We start from the raw sequence: 22347 nt of genomic DNA on the forward strand, positions 1-22347 counted from the left end.
TGGTCCCAAAGCGAACAGAGAAAAACTCAAAACAGCCTCTTACAGCCAGAGAGCTTGTGCAGTGAGGAGGAAACTTGGGTGCCGTGACCCTGACTCCAGCCCCTGGTACCCCATAGGGTCCCCCTGAGCACAACCAGGCGTGATCCCTGATGCAGAGCCAGGAGTAAGTCCTGAGCATTGCTGAGTGCAACTTCAGAAACAACAAAAAGGGGGTGAAGCACTTTTTATTAAGGGGTAATGGACATCCAGTGTCGGCCATTAAGTCCAGTAGTCCTTTTTTTTCTTTTTGGGTCATATCCGGCGATGCACAGGGGTTCCTCCTGGCTCTGCACTCAGGGATTACCCCTGGTGGTGCTCAGGGGACCATATGGGAATCGAACCTGGGTCAGCCGCGTACAAGGCAAATGCCCCACCCACTGTGCTATTGTTCCAGCCCCAAGTCCAGTAGTCTTACCTGTACATCAGATGCCTTTTTCTCTGGGTGTCCATCTGGTGCCACCAGTGGACAGAATGTCCTCAGAGATCTGTCCCTTGCCTGCCACGCCCCCACCCCCAGGACACCACGTGGTCTGGCCTGCCTGGGGTCATCATCTGTCATTCACATGTGCACACCCCCGGTGATCAAGCCCTGAGCCTGTGCCCCCTCTAATCTGGAGGGAACCACACTGAGAGGTATTCCAGGCTTACTCTTGGCTCAGTCCTGCTGGGGTGGTGTGCTTGGGGGACCAGGTAATGCCCATCCTTGACAAGCCCTGCTCTGTCTGGTCAGGGGTTGTTACCAAATGACCAAGTCAGATCTAAATGTCACGCTCACATATAAAGATCCAGAATATGCACACTTTCCTTTAAAAAAAAAGTTTTTCTTATTAAGGGATCATGAACACACCACAGCCTGTGCTGGCGGGTAGAGCAGCATTCCGCTGCCACAGACACCTTGAGAGTCGAGTTACTCCTGCAGTGTACGGCTAGTGGGGCGTCGTTTCTTGACTCTTACGGAGATCGCACTGACGTGTAGCACGGGACAAGTTGAAGGAGCACTGCACGGTGCCTTAACCTGCGTGTACTGTGAGCTGACAAGCGCTATCAGCTCTGTTAACTGCCATCCGCTCTCACAGAGACACAATAGAAGGGGACAAGCATGTGCTTGCGACAAGAACCCTTGCGACCTCCTGTCTGAACAACTTTCAGAGAGAACAGGGTCTGAGAGGTAGCAGAGGTAAAGGCACAGGCTTTGGCCTCGGCTGACCCGGTCTGATCCCCGGCACTCCTGATGGTTCCCTGAGCCCCACTGGGAGTGACCTCTGAGCACAGCCAAGAGTAAGCCCTGAGCACCTCTGGGTGTGGCTCCAACACACACACAGGCACACACACACAGTTCAAATCAAGCAAATGTTACGCTGGAGAGATGGCTGCATGTTCTGCATGGCAATAAAAGCAACAGCAAATAAAAGCAAGAAAATGAATAAAACTCAGGATCTTATGGTTTCTCCTCCCCGCAATGTCTGAACGCCTCCATTTGCTACCCTCCCCACCTTTCAAGGGGCGTCTCCTTTTTCTCTGAGCCACTCTGGTGAATATACGGCAGTGTCTCTATCTTTTTTCTTTTGGGGGGTCACACCCGTGATGCTAGAGGTTCCTCCTGGCTCTACATTTAGGAATGACTCCTGGTGATGCTTGGGGTACTATATGGGATGTCAGGGATCGAACCTGGGCTGGCCACGTGCAAGGCAAACGCCCTAATCACTGTACTATTGCTCTAGCCCCGATGGCAGTGTCTCTTTTTTTCTAATAGTTTAATGTACTTTATTTTTTTAATTTTTATTAGTGAATCACCGTGCTGTACAGTTACGAACTTATGAACTTTCATTTTTTTTTATGTTTGCATTTCAGCCATACAGTGATCAGTCATCATTTACATCTCTCCACCAGTGACGGCAGTGTCTCTAAAAGGTTTTTCTCTACTGACCAATTACCCACCCTGATTTGGGGTGAATTTTCGGGGGGAGTGTGTGTGTGTGTGCGCGCGCACGCGCGCACACGTGCTCTCAGAATTCAAACCCAGGTCTCATGCATGCAAGGCCTGTGCTTTACTGTGACACCACCTCCGTGGGTCCACCCCGATTTGGGGAGAAGCAGGGGCAAAGTGGTTGGGCCATACCCAGCAGTGCTCAGGACTCAACTCCTGCGGCGGCTCCGATGGAACCTAGTCACATGCAAGGACACCCCCATGTGCTGGACCACCCCCCACCCCCCCACCCCCACCCCCGTCTCCAGCCTCTACTCGGATGGCTTCCGGGGATACCTTTCATTTCCTTTTCAATCTGCTCATGATTATGCCAATGTTTTCGATGTTGATCTGGTTTGATTCGGGGTGCCAAGGTGTGAACCCAGCAAGCTCCAGGCATGATTATTTCTTAAACTTGCTGGTTTTTCTTGGGCCAGTGTTGGCATTTTATTCTGCTAGGAAATCACCTTATTTTCTACGATTCCAAATTCATTGCCCTAGAGTTTTGATAATAGCTTTATTGGGAGATAATGAGCAAACCATACAGTTCACCTACTTAAAACACTCAGTTTAGTACTGCAAAGGCTCACCTCTATCTCATCTTAGAACCTTTTAATTACCCTCCCCCCCAAAAAAGCCATTAGCGCTCATTCTCCATTTTCCTTCCAACCAGCCCCCCTTTTCAGCCCAGGCAACACAAATGATCATCAATGGGTGAAAATCATCTCTGGTATTTACACACAATGGAATGCCAGCGTCAAAATAAATGAAGTAAAGCCACACAAACAATATGCATGAATCTCCTCCCGGTGCAATGGGGTGGGGGAGCCTCAAAAGACTGCACATACAATAGTACTTTTTATAAAATTAATTACAACTGAAATTTTCTGTTAGCTCCAAGGATCCCCTGCAGGTATTCACGCCCTCCTGGCCATCTCCCCCAGGCTGAGCCTGTCATTCCTGCTAATGAAGCAGATGGGTGATGGGATTTTTCTCTTCCTGTTCTCCTGTTTCTGTTTATCTTATGAGCTCTCCTCTCCCATTCTCTCTCTCCCTCTCCCCCTCCTCTACCTCTGTCTGTTTATCTCTCTGTCTCTTTCTCTGTCTCTGTCTCCCTTTCTCTCTCTGCCTCTGCATCTCTCTCTGTCTCTCTACCTGTCTCTCACTGTCTCTCTGCCTGTCCGTCTGTCTCTCTCTCCCTCTGTCCATCTCTCTGTCTGTCTCTGTCTCTGCATCTTGGTCTCTCTCTCTGTATCTGTCTCACTCTGTCTCTCTGTGTCTCTGCATCTCTCTGTCTCTCTGTCTCTTTCTCTGTCTCTGTCTGTTTATCTCTGTCTGTCTCGCTGTCTTTCTGTCTCTGTTTGTCTCCCTGTCTGTCTCTTGCTGTCTCTCTGTCTCTCTGCATCTCTCTGTCCCTCTGTCTCTTTCTCCGTCTCTGTCTGTTTATCTCTGTCTGTCTCACTGTCTTTCTGTCTCTGTTTGTCTCCCTGTCTGTCTCTCGCTGTCTCTCTGTCTCTCTGCATCTTTCTGTCTCTCTGTCTCTGTCTATCTCTGTCTCACTGTCTTTCTCTCTGTCTCTGTTTGTCTCCCTGTATCTCTCTCGTTGTCTCTCTGTCTCTCTGCATCTTTCTGTCTCTGTCTGTTTATCTCTGTCTGTCTCGCTGTCTTTCTGTCTCTGTCTGTCTCTGTCTGTCTCTCTATCTCTCTCTCTCTCTCAGCTTTAACTCATCCAAGGAGAGATTGAGTTGTAACTCATTCAAGCTGCCGTGTAGTTTACTGGGACCTAGGATTGAGGGCCAGCTTCCCAGTCCCACACCCCCACCCCAGGCAGTGACTGTCCTCCTGACAAGATAGGAAAAGCCTGGGCAACACCTTGCCCCAGAAGGTCCAGCAAAGTGGCCTGGAGCCCTCAACCAGAGCTTCGAGCTAGCGAGCACCCCGCCTTGGGCGTATTGCTGCTGGCACCCGCAGTGCTCTGTGCTTCTAACAGCCCGGCCTGGGAGCAGTGCTAGGGCCCAGAGGAGCCTTGTGGCCGCTTGCAGTGCCTGACCTCCACGGCCACGCGGAGGGAGTTCCCATCCATACTGTCCCCCATATAGGCCCAGGAAGCAGCCAGCTCTGCCCTTGGAGGCTGGCTCTGATCCCTGGCACCACAAGCAAATTCCAGTTGTCCCCCAGCCACGTGTGTGTGTGAGCACCCCCCAGAAGATGTGATGCTGGCAGGCACTGCCCCGAAACAGCTGCACCAGCACGTGGCTGGGAAGCACAGCCTTAGCCGGCTCGTGTGGGCAGCAGAGTGGAGAGGCGGGCAGGGCGGATGGGGCACCCCGGCCCTGAGCTCTTGGCAAAAACCGAGATGGGACTGAAGCATTCCTCTCGCCCTAGCCCCGAAGCAGCCAGAAGAACGTTTCTGTTTTGGCTTTGAGGCCACACCTGACAGTGCTCTGGGCTGACTACTGGCTCTGAACTCAGGGATCACTCCTAGCGGTGCTCAAGGGTGGCGGGAATCGAACCCAGGTCTGCCTCATGCAAGGCAAATGCCCCACCCACTGCATAGCTCTCTGGCCCCAAAAGCATTATGGCCAAACTGACTTTGTGGACACAGAACTGACATCTGATGAGACCCTTACTGGCTCGAGCAGCGGCCTAAAGAAGGCTGAACCCCCCAGCCCCCACAGGAGAGAGGGCCCGGTGGGAGCTAAGGGCTATGATACGGATGTGAAGGTGGACACCGAAAGTTCCAAGCTCTCTCCTTGACAACACCATAGCAACGGACTCGTCTCCATAGAAAACCCCACATGAGGGCGGATTGGAAGAAACCTTTAAATCCAGCTCCACAAGCGATCGGAGACTTGGTCCTGTGGCCACTAAAGAAGGGAGGTGGGAGGAGGAGAAGAGAGGCTGGAAGCAGCGGTGCACTGACTCACCTTGCCTGTGTAAATACAGGGACCGGATGGCCAAAGGCACCAAAAAAAGCAACATAGAAGGGGTTGGAGAGATATACAGCAGATAGGGCGCTTGCCTTGCATACAATGACCCCAGGTTCAATGCTCTGAATCCCACATGCTTCCCCCAAGCACCGCCAGGGGAGATCCCTGAGTGCAGAACCAAGAGTTACTTCTGAGCACTGCCAGGTGTGGCCCAGAAACAAAAAATAAATTAATGATCAGTATTTCACCATCACAGCATTGCTTTAATAAAGAGCAAGAGGGACATCCCGTGGCACCCAGATGAGAATGTCGCCCCTTCTAGGGGGGTCCTTGGCACAATGGGGTGCAGCAGTGGCTACACTCTCCCCTTTCTGCATGCCAAGCCCTCACCTAGGTAAAGATGCTGCCGCCACCATCCCAAGTGCCCTCTTGGTCTTACGGTATTCTTCAGGATCAAAAGGTAAGAGACTGGAGAGGGGCGCTGTGCCGTTCAATGAGCTGCTTCTATTTGCTAAACTAAATAAGCTTCTTGATATAGAAGTTAAGAGTGGGCCCAGCATGACAGGATTCAAGATAACAGCAGGGCTAGCCCAATATTTGGAAGTGGCATCATTCAGCCTTCTGCTAATGTTTCAGCACGGAAATGCCAGCCCCTCTGCATGTACGCGAGTGAGGCTTTGGACCAAGGACAGAAGCATCGTATGTTCTACACATCTTGCAACGGGAACTGTCAAGCGTTGCAATCAACACGGCCCCATTATCACCGCTGACGCGCTTCCAAAAGACGTTTCAAACAAAACCCCACCACAGGCCTGGAACAAAATACACAGCCTGGGAAAACGCGCCTCTCCTGATTCCTCTGCGGACTGACAAAACCAACTGCGGCCCCAGGCCAAGCAACAGGAAGCGGCTTTGAGCTTTTTCTCAAATACTCCCAGTTTAGAAACAGATTCGGGACTCTGCAGTGGAAAGGGGGAAGCCCCCTTCTAGCCTGAGAGATTTCGGTTCCCTCCAGAGAAAGTTCTAGCTGTGAACCGCTGGGGAAATCACTGGTATCTTAGCATGGTGGTGTGAGAGGCAGAGATTTCCCGGGAGGGAAGGGGGGGGCGAGACCTGAAAAAAAATCAAATCCCAGACCAGTTCAAAGAGAGAAACCCAGTCAGGCTAAGAACAGCGAGGATGGTGTGTGAAACCCGGCGAAGCCCACCCCCATCTCCTTGCCAGAACACCGCCAGGCCTCAGTGCCTCCAACACACTCATTTTCACCTCTTCCTTCTTTCCTGCTCCCACCCAGCGCCCTACACAGTCCCAGCAAAACTCTTCTCTACTCCCGTCCCCTTGTACTAGCCCCTGACAATTGCTTATCTCCACACATGCACCACCAAATCCACTTGATTTGTCCTCTGTCCTCTCACCATACACTCGCCAGGAACAGAAACTCGCCTGTGGGCACCACAGCCCTTTTGCCCACAGCGGGAGCTTCTTCCTCCTATGGAAGACCAACTCCTGGGTATTGTTTGCCAGGTCTCCGCCGGTGGCTAGTCAATATTTGGACATCGACATGTCGAGACGCCACGCTTTCCCCACCACCCATTCCCACAGCTTTACTGACATGAATTTCGAGGCCCATAAAATGCACCCATTAAAAGTGTCCAATTCTCTTGGGGCTGGAGCGATAGTACAGCAGGTAGGGCGTTTGCCTTGCATGCAGCCGACCCGGGTTCGATTCCCAGCATCCCATATGGTCCCCCGAGCACTGCCAGGAGTGATTCCTGAGTGCAGAGCCAGGAGTCAGCCCTGAGCATCGCCAGGTATGACCCAAAAAGCCAAAAAATAATAATAATAATAAAGTGTCCAATTCTCGGGATGGAGAAAATACAGTGAGGAGGGTGCTTGCCTTAACTGTGGGTGCCCCGGTTTGCTGTCCAGCACCCCCTGATGCAGGCAGGCAGGTCGAGAGGCAAGGCCCCCTCCCTCGAGGCAATGGCAATGAATTTCCTGGGAAATAATAACATCAGGATCTCTGAAGTTGCAAAAAGCCAACCTTGCAGAAAACAGGAACTCAGGCCTGATAAGACTTTCACCGACCAGCAACAGACCCAGAGAAGGCTGGATGGTCTAACTCCTACCTACTCTAGACTGTAAGTTTTGAAGTAGAGACATCTGCGTCCCCGAACTTTGCTCCTTTTTCAACATCAATGTGGCTAACTGCAGGTCTCCTGAACTAAATATAAACTTTACCACTAACTAGCCCTATTTTGACAAAGAAGACGCCTCGATTATGATGCAGATGACATTGACTCTGGATCCCTTTTTGGAGTAATGTTTTCTACCTCCTCATGGAATCAAAGCTCTCCTGCCTCTGGGCCCCAAATTCACCCTGCAGTTAAAAATTTAACTCCAGCTGTACCAGCTGTATCACCCTATTTAAAATTTTAGAATTCCTGGAGTGACATCTCATACCCTATGTCACTCATGTACCACATTGGATGGGATGTAAAGCAGCAGGCAACCAATCTCGATTCAAAAAATATTAGCACCCAAGGCTCACCTGTAACAGCATGTTAGTAATCTCCTATACAAGGCGTAACAGCTCCAGGGTCAGATACAACAGTCTTCACACACTTTTTTCTATGGAAATGTTTTGGATCATTTTTACCCAATTATTCATAGCAACCAACACAAAATAAATGATTTAGGGCCAGCTATTAGTGTAGGCTTGGGTGGTGGTTGGAAAAATTCAAAATAGTGGCGGTGGGAAGGTGTAATGCTGGTGGGATCAGTGTTGGAATATTGAGTGGAATAAATTATTGTGAACAATTTTATAAAAATAAAATAAAATTGAAAAGGTTGAAAAAAGCATCTCTCCATTCTCATTCCAACTTGTGGAGTTAAGCATCTCTCCGTTACCTCTACCTTTACCTCTTTGACAGCACCCAGCATGCCATTTCCCCCATAGGTTTTGCAGCTCTTCCATTAAGTTTCTTCCTAGGTCTTTCATTCGTCGTTTAATGCTTGTCTCTCCTCATTGTAACTGAGGTACTGGGACTTCCAGTACTGTCAATGATAGTTTCACAACTGCATCATTCCAACACTGTGCCTGCTGCCGGAGTGCCTTCTTCCTATCCTCCACTAATGCCCCAAAGACCCCTGCACCGCCCAAAGCCCCTCCCCCACAAGGAAACTCAGTTGCGTGGATGAGTCTCCAGTCGTGCTGCCTTTGTCCAGATGGTGTTCTCTTGCCCCACAGATGAGACAAATCATCTGTATGCGTCCCTCTCCCTCTGCCTGCCTTCGCGCAGCATGATGCCCTCCGGTTCTATCCACGTAGCAGTGAACTGCAAGATTCCTCTTTGCTCACAGCTGAGTATTATTCCACTACATCACAAAACCACCTTTTCTGGATCTCATAATTTTTTCTTTCATATGTGGGGTGCTGCCAGATCGTGGACACTGTGAGCAGTGTTATAAGGCACATGGGGGCACATATGTCTGTTATTGCAATGACCAGGGCTAGAGCACATGCTTGGCTGCAGTACTCACCTGTATATTATATTAATAATATATAATATATATAATCACCTGCATTATTATTCGGACGAGCCTCACACATGAAGGTACCAGTAGATGAATCCAGGTGTGTGGGACCCGGTGCTGAGACCTCCAAGCCTGCTCATATCGGGACTGGGCCTCCTCCGCCCAGATTTCCCATTTCCCAGTAGCTAGGAGGTCACACCCAGGGACTGCCCCCTGCACCGTGTAATCCCATCAATGGCCAGCATCCAGACTTAAAAGCAAGCTCCCGATATCTTATAGCCTACTTCTCCCTCTGGGAGAACCTGGCAAACTACTGGGAGTTTCCTGCCCACATGGGAGAGCCTCGCAAAGTCCCCATGGTGCATTAATATGCCAAAACCGGTAACAAGCTGGGTCTCATTCCCCTGACCCTGAAAGAGCCTCCAATGCTCTATTGGAAAGGATGAGTAAAGAGAGGTTTCTAAAATCTCAGGGCTGGGGCTGGACCAATAGCACAGAGGGTAGGGCGTTTGCCTTGCATGTGGCCAACCCAGGTTCGATTCCCAGCATCCCATATGGTCCCCTGAGCACCACCAGGAGTGATTCCTGAGTGCAGAGCCAGGAGTAAACCCTGTGCATCGCCAGGTGTGATCCAAAAAGCAAAATAAATAAATAAGTAAAATCTCAGGGCTGGAACGAATGGAGACATTACTGAGACTGCTCGAGAAATTCAACGATCAACGGGATGATGATGATAATCACGTGTATATTATACTATTTTAGTTGAAGTACTTGTACACATGCTCGCCCAGGGTCACACTTCCTACCGCAGTGCTCACATCTTTCTGGGTTGTGGTGCTCACACATCCCACCCTACTGCAGCAACGTTGACTGCAGATTGCTGTAGTGCTGAGGGAGATCCGACGGTGCTCGGAGCACATGGGAATGGAATTTGCTACCTCACACTTGCCAGAGAGACTGTCTAAGCTCTCACCCTCTAAGTAGTTGATATTTTTGGTGCTCTTGTAAAATGGAATTCCGTTTCATTTCAAAAATTTGCAAAGACATACACAGATATAGCAGTTTTTTGTATAGTGGAGCACTCCTTACATCACTCCACTGTTACTGAACGCATTTATTTTAAGTTTTATTTGGAAATTCTTTGGGATTATCTATAAAAAGATCGTATCGTCTGCAGTAGCTGCCAGTCTGGATGCTTTTTCTGACTTAATTGTCTTGGCTAGAACTTTTAGTACAATAATGAATAGATACGCCACACACAGGGATCTTTGTTTTGTTCTTGAACTTAAGGAGAAAGCTTTGAGTTGATTATCTGTTGCTTCCTAAGTACCTCTCCAATTGAGTCCCAATTTTCTGAGTGATTTCGTCATGAAAGTGTTTTAATTTTAACAAACACTTTGCATGTACCTATTGAAATCTGGGCTTTTTTTGTCCCCTTTGATTTTATCAACATGATGTTCCAGACTATTAAAGAGAAATGCTTTAAAAATAAATCAAAAGTGCTCCATTAAAAATGCTCCTCGAAAGTGGGTGCGGGGTCTCTTCTGGATGAGAGAAGGAGGGAGAAAGGCAGCCAAGCCAGCCCGCTGGCCTTTCCCCTCCCAAACAGCCTTTGGCTCCGCAGGCAACTAAGCCAGGGGCCAAGAACAGCCAGTGCCCCCCCACCAGTGCCGTCCAAAACTCCTGTTGCACCTGGCTATCTGCCAACTAAACCCTGACCCTGGGCTGCAGGGAGTGCTGGTTGGCAGTGCTGGCTGATTGCAAGCCCCAGTCACTTTATCCAAAGCCGCTCATTAGCGACGTGCAAACTGCCTTCTGCCATAGGGCTTCAGAGTCACCCCATTCCCCTTTTTTTCTGAAAGCCCCTGGCCTTTGGGGCTTCGTCTTTTTGCTGCAGTATGGCCCAGTGTCACTGTGCCTCCAGCACTGTGCCTTGGTGCCCCTCCCTCCTCAGCCCCTCGGCCCACCCCAGCTCCGTTAGCACGCCGAGCTCCGTGTGAGTGCCAGAGCTTAGCACTGCCTCTCCGGATGGCATCTCTCCATTAGTTCTTATCCGTGGCTAGAGCAAAGCTTGTACTTCTAAAACCTTGATTATAATCAACCCGAAATACAGAGATTCCATATCTCCCACAGATTGCAGACAGCCCACTGATTACTTTTTGGGAAGACTGATTAAGAAACTTTATTACAGAAAATGAATGCATCCAGCGTCCCCAAATACATTTGTGACAAGAAGTGACACGCAGGCGACACAGACAATAATTGCTACATCACAGCCTTGTTCTGTTCAAAGGCTAAGACATGGCTTAATAATGGACAGGGTTGGAAGAGGTGATAAGAAAAAGCAGGTACTGGACTTTCCAGGGAAAAATGGTTCGACAGTACAAGCACACACCGTGGGCCTAGACATGAAACCAAGCCTAGACCTTCAGTGGTGACAACCTGTAGCACTGGGACAGGGAGCACACCTTGGCGGCCTCGCCATGGGCAGCTAATGGGCTAAATGGTCCTCACTCGAGTGTCTGAGTGTCTTTAGAGCAAAATGCTTAATCCCAAATCACTCAACAGACTTGCCCCTTTTTCAGCCACGTGGAAATAGAAAACCGCCCATCTCGTCCCTGCCCTTTCATGCGTGGATGGCCCGTCTAATTGCACCTGACAGACATCACTTAGCAAGAACTCGCTCCTTTGTGCTCCTAGCTGAGCTTCTCTGCTGCTTCTGTAGGCCAAAGACCCGGCCGGAGGCAGAAACAAGGCTGAACTGCAAGCAAGAAGTGGTCCTGGCTAGATTTCAGGGCTGAGAGTTTTTGTTTGTTGTAATGAGGGGTCACTTTCTAGAAGCTAGAAAAAAACATCTAGAAGCCAGAGCAATAGAACAGCGGACAGGGTGCCTGGCCTCACACACTGACCCGGGGTTCAATCACTGGCTCCACAGAGGGTACCCCCCAAGCCTTGCCAGGAGTGATCCCTAAGCAGAGCCGGGACTCAGCCCTGAGCAAGGTATGTGTATGGCCCCCAAACAAACAAAAACCATTCTGATGGGAGAAGGACTGGCTGTTCAGATTAGAAGCTAGGCCAGGGGCCAATCGGCTGCCTTACACGAACCTAAGCCAGGCTAGATCCTGGCATTCCGTATGGTTCCTGAGCCCAGGAAGGAGCGACCCACGAGCACAACTACAAGTAAGCCCTGAACAAGGCGAGGCGTGCCCCCAACCAAAACCCAAAAAGATCAGGAGGCTGATGACAGTACAGCAGGGAAGGCGCTTGCCTTGCACACAGCTAACCCAGGTTTGATCCCTGGCATCCCATGTAGTTCCCCAAGCGCAGCCCGGAGTAATGCCTAAGTGCAATGCCCTGAGCACTACCAAAAGTGGCCCCCAAAGGCAAAAAAGACCCAAACGAAGATGGGGCCAATTACCCAGGTCCTGAGAAGGTGGCAGGTACACCCCCAGTCGGGGTTCCAGAGGGGATCGTCTGAGCAACACCTCCTCCAAACCCCCACATGCTGCCCCTGGCCGGTCAGACACGCATACACCAACGACAACGGCACGACTCAGTACTGTCACCACCAACCCCGGCACCCATCTGGACAAAATGCTGCACCATCCACTATCACGAAAGGACCACTGAAAGATGTCTGCCGACTCAGTGGGCTTCCAGAACATTCCACTCCCCAGCAAAGTATAATGCTCACTAACCAAGAGCCTGCTAGCCTGCCTGGTGGGAGGGTGGAGCAAGCACAGGAGCCCCAAGAACCCCAAGCGGGGAACAGGAACAGGAACCCCAAACTGGGCGTCCTTCAGTTGAAGAGGCTGCTGCAGTGGGGTTGGGGAGGAAGCAGGCACGGCCCGCTCCAGACTCAGACTGAAGCATCACAAGGCACCGCGGGGGGTGTACTCGCTCCTGGGAATGTAGCAAGGGTTCAGATAAAGGACCGTGCAGCTCATCCTGAGCCCGTTCCCCCATATCTGACGTGTGACAAGCCAACTCCCTCAGCCGGACCTTCACCTATATTGGAACGCCATGCCACCCAGACCCCGCTCCATGCAGTGGCTCTCAGTGACCCTATTTCCTTCCCAGAGGGGCTAGCCAAACTGACCAGGCACAGGGTATCCTGGCAATCTGGGGGGATCCAGTTCAACTGCGGGGGGGGGGGGGCGGCCACACGGGCTAAGGGTCAGAAACAGACGCAGTTTGCAGAGAACGGTTTGAAAAACGTAATACTGTTTATTTAACTTCAAAAACATCTCAGCATTCTAAACATACACAAAAAATAACAGAAGGTTGGAAATTGTTTAGTACAGGGTTCGAACTTTCATTGGTACAGTGGCTTTTGGCTGTGCTGTCAATGAGAGCTCTACAGTAGAACGAAGTTGTACTACCCCCACAGAACCCAAGAAACTCCAAACACTTCCTCATGCCGGCTGACCCCTCTCCCCTTTCCACAGCTAAGAACGGCAGCAGTACGCTCTAGCACTATATACACAAGCAGTCAAGCTGCAACTTCACCACCGCCCACCCACTGCCCTTCTGTCCAGCATCCAGCGGCACCTCCAAACGGCTTCTCGCCACTGCCTCCACGCCAAGCCACCAGCAGCAAGTTTGTCTCCGTCGTTTCGCTTTCCTTCTTTCTTTTTACAAACTATAGATTATATATACAGTTGAGAACTCAGGAATTTCTAGCCAATAACCACAGTTAACACCACCTTAACAAGTGAAAAGAAAATGCCAAAGAACAGTTTTAAATGCCTTGTCACACCAAGAGCAAAGTGCACAGAGTGAGAACACGAGAGCCTTTTCTTTTTTAAAAATGCTGGGAAGTATGTACAGCTTTGATACAGTTTCAGGGTATCCCGGACACCCATGGCCACGGCATGTAAACCACTGACAACTCCTAGAGCACTTTGAGACTAGATGGGATCATGAGTGAGATTAAACCTAATGAGGGTGACGGACGGGCTCAGCGCAGGGGTGTTGATGCGGCGCTCCCTACTCTAAGGGACTCTCAAGGAGACCAAGACCGTTTATTCGTCCTCCTCTTCCTCCTCCTCCTCCTCCTCCTCCTCTTCCTCTTCCTCCTCCTCCTCTTCTTCCACCTTTTTCCTGGCAACTTTGGCAGGGCCCTTCGCACCGTCAAACTTCCCTTTCGACTTATAGTCGGCGACGTCCTAAAAAGCAAAGGAGGGCGCACAGCGCATGAGCAGAAGAGTCAGGGGGTGGGACAAACAAGCTCACAATGCGGGGAGCAGACGGTGCCCTAGAAGCCCGTTTCCGGGCACGGAGGCTTTTGATAGTGCCTCGATGGGTTACTGATGGCTGCGCCCAAGCAGCCTGGAGGCAACCAGAGCGGTCCCTGCCCGCCCCCCCCCCCCCCCCCCCGTCTCCTAAACAGACCAATAGAGGGGTCTCATCTGGTAGAAGGGCGCCCTCCCCCCACCCCCGAGCAACCAGGGCAGCTGCCCCCAGCTCACCTTCTCGTACTTCTCCTTCAGCTTCGCGGCCTTGGTGTTGTAGGGCTGCTTTTCGCTGTCGCTCAGATTGTTCCACATCTCACCCAGCTTTTTCGCCACATCCCCAATGGAGATGCCTGGGTTTGTAGATTTGATCTTGGGGCGAAATTCTGAACAGAAGAGGAAGAATCCCGACCTTGGGAAAGAAAAGGGGAGGGGGGGACACAGTGAGAGGAGAATCTGCACACACATTTCGGAGCCCGGCACCCATCCCGCCAGCTCTGGCGTCACGGAGCAGCCCTGTTACGGCACACCCTCCTCCCTGGCCTCCCTCAGTCACAGCCCAGCACCTAGCACAACACAACACACAGCACTTTAGGCTCGGAAACACCCGCTTTTCTAGCAGCTCCTGCAAAGAATCCCCGTTCCTGCAAAGCAGCAGCCACCTTCCCACCTGGGGGGCTCACCCCCACCCCCACCCCCCAGCTCATAAGCGCCTCAGCAAGCGCCACAGCCCAGCAGGGGTGGCGACACGCCCCCGAGCCCCATCAGGTGTGCCCCAAAGCTGCCTCGGTGCCAAAGAATCATTTCCAGCAGGAAGCTCTCGGGCAGAAGGCCCGGTTCCACCTACTCCACCGGAACTTACGGTGGTCTTTTGGGGGCATTCGGATCCTTCTTCTTCTTGCCGCCCTTCGCCGGCCCGTAATCCTTCATTTCCCGGTCATAGCGAACTTTGTCGGCCTTTGCCATCTCATCGAATTTCGACTTCTCCTTTCCAGACATGGTCTGCAAAGAACAGGACCCGCTCGGTTCGGTGAGGCGCCGAGCGAGCCCCTGTCCGGCTGGCCGGGACCCTTACCGCCCATTTGCCAAAGCAGTGGGAGCCTTTCCAAGCTGCGCAGCGAGGGGAGCACAAGCCAAACAGCCGCCTGCAGCACCCCCTAAGCGCCCCCCGACTGCGAATGCGAATGAAGCGCTGGAAGGATCCGGGGAATGCTTACCTTCCACCTCTCAGAGCATTTCTTGGAGAATTCGGCAAAATTGACCGGCACTTCAGGGTTTTTCTTCTTATGCTCCTCTCTGCACGTCTGCACAAAGAAGGCATAAGCAGACATCTTCCCCTTGGGCTTCTTCGGATCACCTTTGGCCATTTTCACTGTGGAGGAAGCAGAAGAAAAACGGTACAGGACAAAACCGTGGCGAGCGAGAGCCCAGGCACGGCGAACCGAATGGCCCCGGCTCCCCCCGGGAAGCCCCCCTGCTCCAAGAGGTCTGGCGGCAGCGGCTGTGAAAACAACGAGTGCGGAGCAAATCCACGGCGCTGTCGCGTGTCATTTAACTTTTGACCAGCATGAAGCGCCAGTTGCTGCTCTGCGAGATCAAGTTCTCCAAATGGAAGCGACCCAAGCCGGGTGGCTGCGTGCCCCGTTTTGCCTTAGAACTAGGATGGGGGGGGGCAAGAGCTGCCTCTGGGAAGGAAGGGCGTGAGGACACCTTCGTATGAGGAGGAGGAAAGATGACTTTAAGGCTCGCCGTCATCTAAGCACGTTGAGAACAAAAATATTGCCTAGCCGCTGCTCGACGCGAGAGCCGAGCAGCAGAGGCGGAAAATCGGGCACCTGGGAAATTTCGCTATTGTCGATGCGTCTGAGGTTTGGAAAAACGTTCGTGATTTTATTTTTTTTTAACAGAAGTGGCCTGCCCAGTGGGCCGCTAGCCCGACTACTGCCGGTTCCTCCGATCTGTGGCGATCTGAATGGCAGGGGGGGTACACCCAAAGGGCGAGCCTGGCGCTGGCGGCCGGCAGAATCTGCCTGCCAGCCAGGCAGACTTTTCTCCAAAGTTTCCAAATGCAAACGCCGCTGCGGCATGTCATCGTCCCTGTCCCACCCCCCCAGCTTCCCGCCATCTTTTCCTTTTCTCACACCCAAGGTCATCCTGGAAGAAGGGAGCGTTCTCCTCGGCGGGCAGTGCGGGGGGCCGCAGGCGGGCTCGGCCGCCGCGGCGCGGGTGGGGCGGCACCAGGCGCTGGGGCGCCCCGAGCCCGCCGCGGACAGCCCCGGGCTCGGCCCGGCGCGGGGTTCGCCCGGACCCCCGGACTTCGCCTTCCATCTTGCCCCCCGCCTCCCGATCAAAGAAAGTGGCCCCGAAATCGGCCGCCGCCTTCCCCGGGGGGCGGCGCGGGCGGGCGGGCAGCGTCGGCCGCCGCGGTGCCTGCTGAGCCGGGGCGGCCGCGCCGGTGCCCGCGGCGGCCGCGGGCGCCTCGGTGCCCCACTCGTTAAAATGGCTGATCGCGCGCGGTCGGCGGGCGGCGGCGAACAAAGCGGCCCGGGCCCAACGCCGCCGCCGCCCGCCGGCCCCCACCCCGCCCCGCCCCGCCCGGGGCCGCGGGGCTGCGGCGGCCGGACCCCCCCGGCGCGGCGCGGGCTAACAAAGGCGCCCGGGCGGCCATGGCGCGCGGCGGCGCCCCCGGCCCGGCTCACACCGCCGCGGCCGCCGCGGCCGCCCCGGAGCCCCCCGGAGCCCCCCGGCGCCCCCCGGCGCCCGGCCCGCCCGCCCTGCCCGGGGCCCGGCTCGCACCGCCGCGGCGGCGGCAGCAGCGGCAGGAACGGCGGCGGCGGCGGGAGCTGCGGCGCGGGGCCCGGCGGGCGGGCGGGGGGCGGGGGGCGGCCGGCCTGCGCCCCCCCGGCCCGGGCGCTCCCGCGCCGGCCATGTTCGTACCGAGACAGCGCCGCCGCCGCCGCCGCCGCCGCCGCCGCCGCCGCCGCCGCGGGCCCAGCCGGCCGGCAGCGAAGTTTGCCCGCGCCGCGGCCCCGGGTGGCCCCGAGCAGCGCAGCCAGCCCGGCCCCCGCCGCTCCGACCCGCGGCCGCCAGCCCGCCCGGCCGCCCGGCCGCCCGGCCGCCCGGCGCCCGCCGCCGCCCCCGGCCCCCGCCGCGACGGTGCCCGGCTCTGCCGCCGGAGGAGAGCCGCGCCGCGGCCGGGGAAAAGTTGCAACACCTGGATGGCGGCTCCGCGGCGGCGGCGGCAGCGGGCAAGCGGGTCGGCGGCGGCGGCAGCTGCGGGCAGGGCGCGGGGCCGGGAGCTCGCGGGGCCGGCGGCGGCGGCTGGGGCGGGCGGGCGGACGCGCTGGCTGCAAAGTTGTGCGGGCGGCGCGGCGCGGCGCGGGCCAAGGAGCCGTACCTGTATTGTTCGCGAGTCCGGGCAGCGCAGGGAACGACGCGCGGCTCGGTGCTCCCCAGCCTCGCGCTAGCTGCCTCCACGAGAGCCGCCTGATTGGCCAGCGGGCTCCGCCGTTTAAAACAGCCTCCTCGCCAGGCCATTGGCTGCGGGCCTCATGCATATTAAACAGGCGCGGGCGCCCATTGGGCGCGGCCGCCGGGATCATTCATTCAAACGGAGCGACCCGCCTGCCCGCGGCGGGGCGGCCCCGAGGAGGCTCGTCTTCCAGCTTTCTCACGGCCGCGCCGCCCGGCCCGCGCCGCGCGGGGCATCTCGAAGGACCCGGCCCCGCCGGCCCTGGCGCTCTCGGCCTCTGGCGTGGGAAGCCGTGGTCGGGGCCGGCGGAGCTGCCCTCGGCTCCCGCCGAGCTGCGGCCCCAGCGCCCCCGTGCTCGGCCTCTGGTCCCCTGACCTCTCCCTCGCCGCGGGCGCCCCCCCCCCCGGGGTCGGCAGGCCACGGACGAGCCGCCAGCCACTCGGTCCCCAGCCCAGCCCGCTCCTAGGCCACCTCGCGCCGTGAGCTCTCTCCGGAGCCTTTCGAGGTTTCGTTCCGGGACACCCCTCCCGCGAGCAGACCGGGCCGGGCTCTTGCCGGCGCGAGCCCCGAAGTCTATTCGTGCCTGCGCCTTGGACGCGGAAAGCGGACTCGGGCAGAAGCGGAGGAAGCGTGAGAAGCTGTAGTCGAGGAACCCGGGAGCCCCCGCTGCCCGGCCTCAGTTCACACCCGCCGTCCTCCCCTGTACACAGCTCCTTGGTGAAGGATGAAAGTTTCGGGGAGGACGGTGTGGATCGCCTCGGATTTCTCCCCCTTGGTTTCAGGGTCACTCCCGGCGGCGCTCGGGGCTTCATCCTGGCTCTGCGCTCAGGGACCGCTCCTGGAGGGTTCGCGAGACCGTGGGGGGTACAGGGGCACGGACCGGGCTCAGACACCTTAAACGCCAATGCCCTTGCCTCGGTCTTTCACTTTGCCTGGCCGCTGGTCTGGCCTGAGCACCAGAATGAATGGGGGGGGGGGCAGAGATTCAGCAATGGTTTTCACGGGAGGGGGCTTTTGGGGGTGCATAGAAATGAATAGGGACTCAGGTTGCCCAAGGCCAGGGAGCGAATGTAGAAAGTGAATAAAAAGATACGGCCAGACGCACAGGAGGGAGAGCTGTTTTCTTGTCCACATTTGTTAGTATGCACCCCTTCAAAAATACAGCAACTCGAAGCCAGGGAGAGTAAAGCTTAGCTGGCGTTTGCCTTGTATGAAGCTGACCAGGGTTCAATTCCCCGCCCCCACCAGGAATGCTCATTCCTGAGCACAGCTGGGTATGCCCCCCCCATAAAAAGATCTCAGCTCACAGCATCCTGGGACAGAATGGAAAAGAAGAACAACTTGTTCCCTTTAGAGGCACTTGGAACCACCAAGCCAGCTCTTCAGAGTTCCCCTTGTAGGAATAAATAAGTTTTCTGAAGCAGTTTTCCCCAAACGGGGCGCCTTTGAGGTGTGCAAGGAAGCAGACCGCTCCATCAAGCACATGCCGCCCCATGCCCGCTCCACTCTTGCCAAGGCTTCCGAGCTGCCTGAGCAAGCCAGAGCCCCCCACCATCATGAGCGCCCCAAAGGACAGGGACCACAGGGATCAACTCACAGCTGGATCCTCAGTGGACGGTCAGCAGGGCAGAGACCGGGCCACCTTGCCTGTTGCCGTGCCCTGCCCACCTCAGCCCACCGGGAGCTCGCCCCTTCCCTCGGGCCCCTTGCTTCCCTTCTCCAGCAGCCTGAGTCCTGGGGACCATGCACCGCATCCCCCACCCTGCAGAGATTTCACAGCAGGCCCAGACTCCTTCTAGAGACTTCTAAAGACTCTGGTCTCTCCTCCTCCTGGCACTCCTGTGCCCCTGGGCCAGAGTGGAGAGGGTCCCCACGATGAGGGCCAGTGCCCTGGGCTCTCAGTGCTCCCAGGCCTTTCTAGGGCCGAGATGTAAGCGGGCCTGGTACAGCTACTGCCCAGAGTGTCCTGGTCACGCCGGAAGCTGTCCTTCCTCCCAACTGAAAGTCGGCAAGCACCAACGTAGGACTGAGGGGGTCAGCTTCAGAGTCCACAGCCTGGCGGCCCCCGAGCAAATGGCATGGCCGTCCCGCCCAGCACAGGCAACTGGTGAGCAGCATCCCCAGAACCTTCCCACAGGGGACAGCTGAGAGGCCAGATCTGAGACATCCCAACACGGTGATCGCAGTCAGCCAAGGGGGTGCCCTGGGACCCAGGGCCCTGGATGTACTCTGGAGGAGAAAGGGGTGCACGTCATGGCTGCTCCTCAGAAATGCTCCAGCTCTGGCCTCATTGACAGTCACCGCCCTGGTCCTCAGAACTTCACAGAACTGGACTCTGACGACACTGAGCCCGCCATCACTTTAACGATGGTTGCCATGGCTCCGTGTTCCTGCCTGTCACAAATGCACATACCACGCCAACACTCCTGTCACAAACACAGATCACACCAATACTGCATGTTTTCCTCCGGTTCTTGGAGGCCTCCTATCCTTCCCCACGACCCCCAGTGTGGAGGCTCCACTCAGCCTCTTTGTCTCCTCAGCACCCCCTATCTTGTGGCACGGGCCACGGCCTAGTGCGCTCCTCCCTCGGTGGGGGAAACTGCTGACTGGATTCCTGTCTTGTCTGCCTGCCGAGAAGGCACGGGCAGGAGAGCAGGGGAAGGGAGGGCCAGGCAGAAAGGCACCAGGCAAGGGCCTGGGGCTCCATTCCGGACTTCCAGCCTGGACCCACCTCTCGTTCACGCACCTCTGAGGTGATTTCATCCGCCTCACCGAGCCCTGCAGGTCCTCCTATCTGCCAGTTTCCTGACTGTAAAGGGGGTCTTCTGGTCAGAGGTTACCCAGAGGCAAGCCACGGGCCAATCTGGAATGTAAGTAGGGCCTGGGCAAGACAGTTGAGTCCGCGCTTTGCTTACCGGAGATCTGGGATCAATCCCCGGCACCGCATGGCGGGTGCCCAACGCCACCAGGAATGATCTCTGAGCACAGAGGCAGCTGGACAGAGGCCCTGACTACTGCCAGTGTGGCCCCCAAACCAGAGAGAGAGGGGAGAGGAGTGTCAGGGGTGCCTGGACAAGGCCTGGTTTCAGGCCCCGAGGCAGTATGCCTCCTTGGTTTTCAGCAAATACCAGTGCCCAAGGCTTGGGGACAGTTCCGACCAGTCAAGGAGTGAAGGGAGCTCTGGATCTCCCTGGAAGCATCTGGAATACTTAAGTCACCTGAGGCCCAGCACTGGGGCAAGTCCATGCATGATGTGCAAACCTGGGCAGAATCCCGTCAGTGGGAAAGGACAGGGAACATGGAGAAAGCTTTGAAACCCCGAGGATTCAGGGGACTTCTCACCTTTCAACCAAGCCGGCTCCCCCAGGTCACTTCATCTTTGGCCTCAGAGCTTCATACCACCCCCATCCCTGAGGCACATGTAAGCAGCCACCTCCAGAAACAAAGGAAATGCAGCCAAGGCCCAGGGCGCAGGCTATAGAAGCACTGAATCAGTTACTTAGCATGAAAATGAGATGCTAGAGTCTCCAGCTAAATTCCAGGACTTCTGAAAGGCAGATTACAGGCCCCTTGGCCAGTCCCACCATTTGGCCCACCACCTCTGCTTCCAGGCCTGGAGGTGACTCTCTACCCGCCCTTCCCCAGCATTCAGCCTACCCTCGCCTTCCTAGCAGACTCATTGAGCAGCTAAGTGGGGAAAACCTTGGGGTCCCCTAGCCTCGCCTCCACAAAGCAATGAAGTCCCCACGGGAGTCCCTGAATAAGCCAGGTCTGGAAGCCTGACCCTTCGTGTCCTCTCAGTTCTACCTTTGGTAGCTCCATGGTGGCCAGAGGGGCCCCTGTGGGCCTCCCAGGTCATTGCCACCACCACAGCATCTTCACAGATCCTTCCGACAGCACTTAGAGCCCCAGGACCCTCAATACCACTTGACTTGGGTTCCTTTGGCCCTGGGCATCCCCAGAGGCCAGTTGCTCATCCTTTATCCTTTCCCGTGCCCAAAAGCTGGGGTGCTGGCACCTAGGTGACTCCAAGCCCCTGCCTGCCTTACCCATCACTGACTCAATGGGGAGGGGAGACGGAAGCGCAACAATGTGAGGTGCCCTTGCCTTTCTGGGGAGCAGGCAGCAGAGGGAGACTCCCACCCGAGTCAGAATAACCCTGCCCCATCAGTTCTTGGGAACTTTCCATCTCCCCCTTGGCCCCATCCCATTTAGAGGGCAACAGAAGGTTCCAATCAGTTCTTCACTGGCTGGTCACCCATCCTTCAGACTTTCGAACCTGCTCCTCTAAATGCCAAGGCTCTCCCTCTGACTCACTGAGCACTTAATGGGTTAGCACTCCCTCTGGGGTCAGGCTGGAGGTACAGATGCCTTTTCTTTTGATTGTTTCATGGAATCACCATGACATACACAATTCTAACGCTGTTCATGGGTTTCACACAGTGTTTCAACGCGTTTCCCTTCACCAGTGTACATTTCCTACCACCAATGTTCCCGGTTTCCTTCCTGCTACCCCCAGGCTGCCTGTATGGCAGAAAATTATTTTCTTCCTCTCTCTCCAGATGCCTTTTCTTCCTTCAGACCGAAGCAAGTCCTGCAGAAGATTGCCCCTCCAAAACGGCGCCGCAAATGCTACTCCACACTTCCTCCTTCTGACCCTCAGTTTCCTGTAATAGAAAGGGGGAGTGGAGACTTAGAGAGAGAGAGAGAGAGAGAGAGAGAGAGAGAGAGAGAGAGAGAGAGAGAGAACAAATACAGCAGGTAGGACATTGCCTTACACAGGCAGACCCGGGTTTGATTTCTGGCACCACATATGGTCCCCAAGCACCACCAGGAATAATTCCTGAGCATAGCCGGCTATGGCCCCCAGAACAAAGCAAAGAAGAAAAATAAGTAAGAGTGGAAGACTGAGGTCCCTAGGGATATCAGTGTTCTTTTGTGGGTTGTGGGGGTGTATCTTCTGGACAAGGTTGGGAGACCATGCGGCACCGGGGACTGAACCCAGACTGTAGCACACAAAGCCTGTGGGATGAACCTTTGGGCCATACACTTAGTACCAGCTACTGAGCTGTTATTTGCTGCCCTCCCAACCGTCACGGAGCCCATGCCTCATCTCGGAAGGTGGAACCTAACTTCTCCTCTCACTCTTTCCCAGTTTGTGGCACG

At 55.3% G+C, this 22347-nt stretch overlaps 1 protein-coding gene across 2 annotated transcripts; it reads right to left on the reverse strand.

Annotated features, from left to right (window-relative positions):
* Positions 1-12675: 12675 nt before the first annotated feature.
* HMGB3 (high mobility group box 3) lies at positions 12676-17196 on the reverse strand. Of its 2 annotated transcripts, none has more exons than XM_055121616.1 (5): positions 17104-17196; positions 14924-15078; positions 14569-14708; positions 13944-14118; positions 12676-13640 (listed from the first exon to the last, which is right to left on the reverse strand). In XM_055121616.1, the coding sequence occupies exons 2-5, from the start codon at positions 15071-15073 to the stop codon at positions 13497-13499; spliced, it is 609 nt and encodes a 202-aa protein (XP_054977591.1). In that variant the 5' UTR covers positions 15074-15078; positions 17104-17196; the 3' UTR covers positions 12676-13496. The 2 variants fall into 2 exon arrangements, with proteins under 2 accessions (XP_054977591.1, XP_054977592.1); XM_055121617.1 differs by lacking the exon at positions 17104-17196 and adding an exon at positions 16644-16666.
* Positions 17197-22347: the final 5151 nt, after the last annotated feature.

Source organism: Sorex araneus, chromosome X (genome assembly GCF_027595985.1).
Source record: "Sorex araneus isolate mSorAra2 chromosome X, mSorAra2.pri, whole genome shotgun sequence".
NCBI lineage: Eukaryota > Metazoa > Chordata > Mammalia > Eulipotyphla > Soricidae > Sorex > Sorex araneus.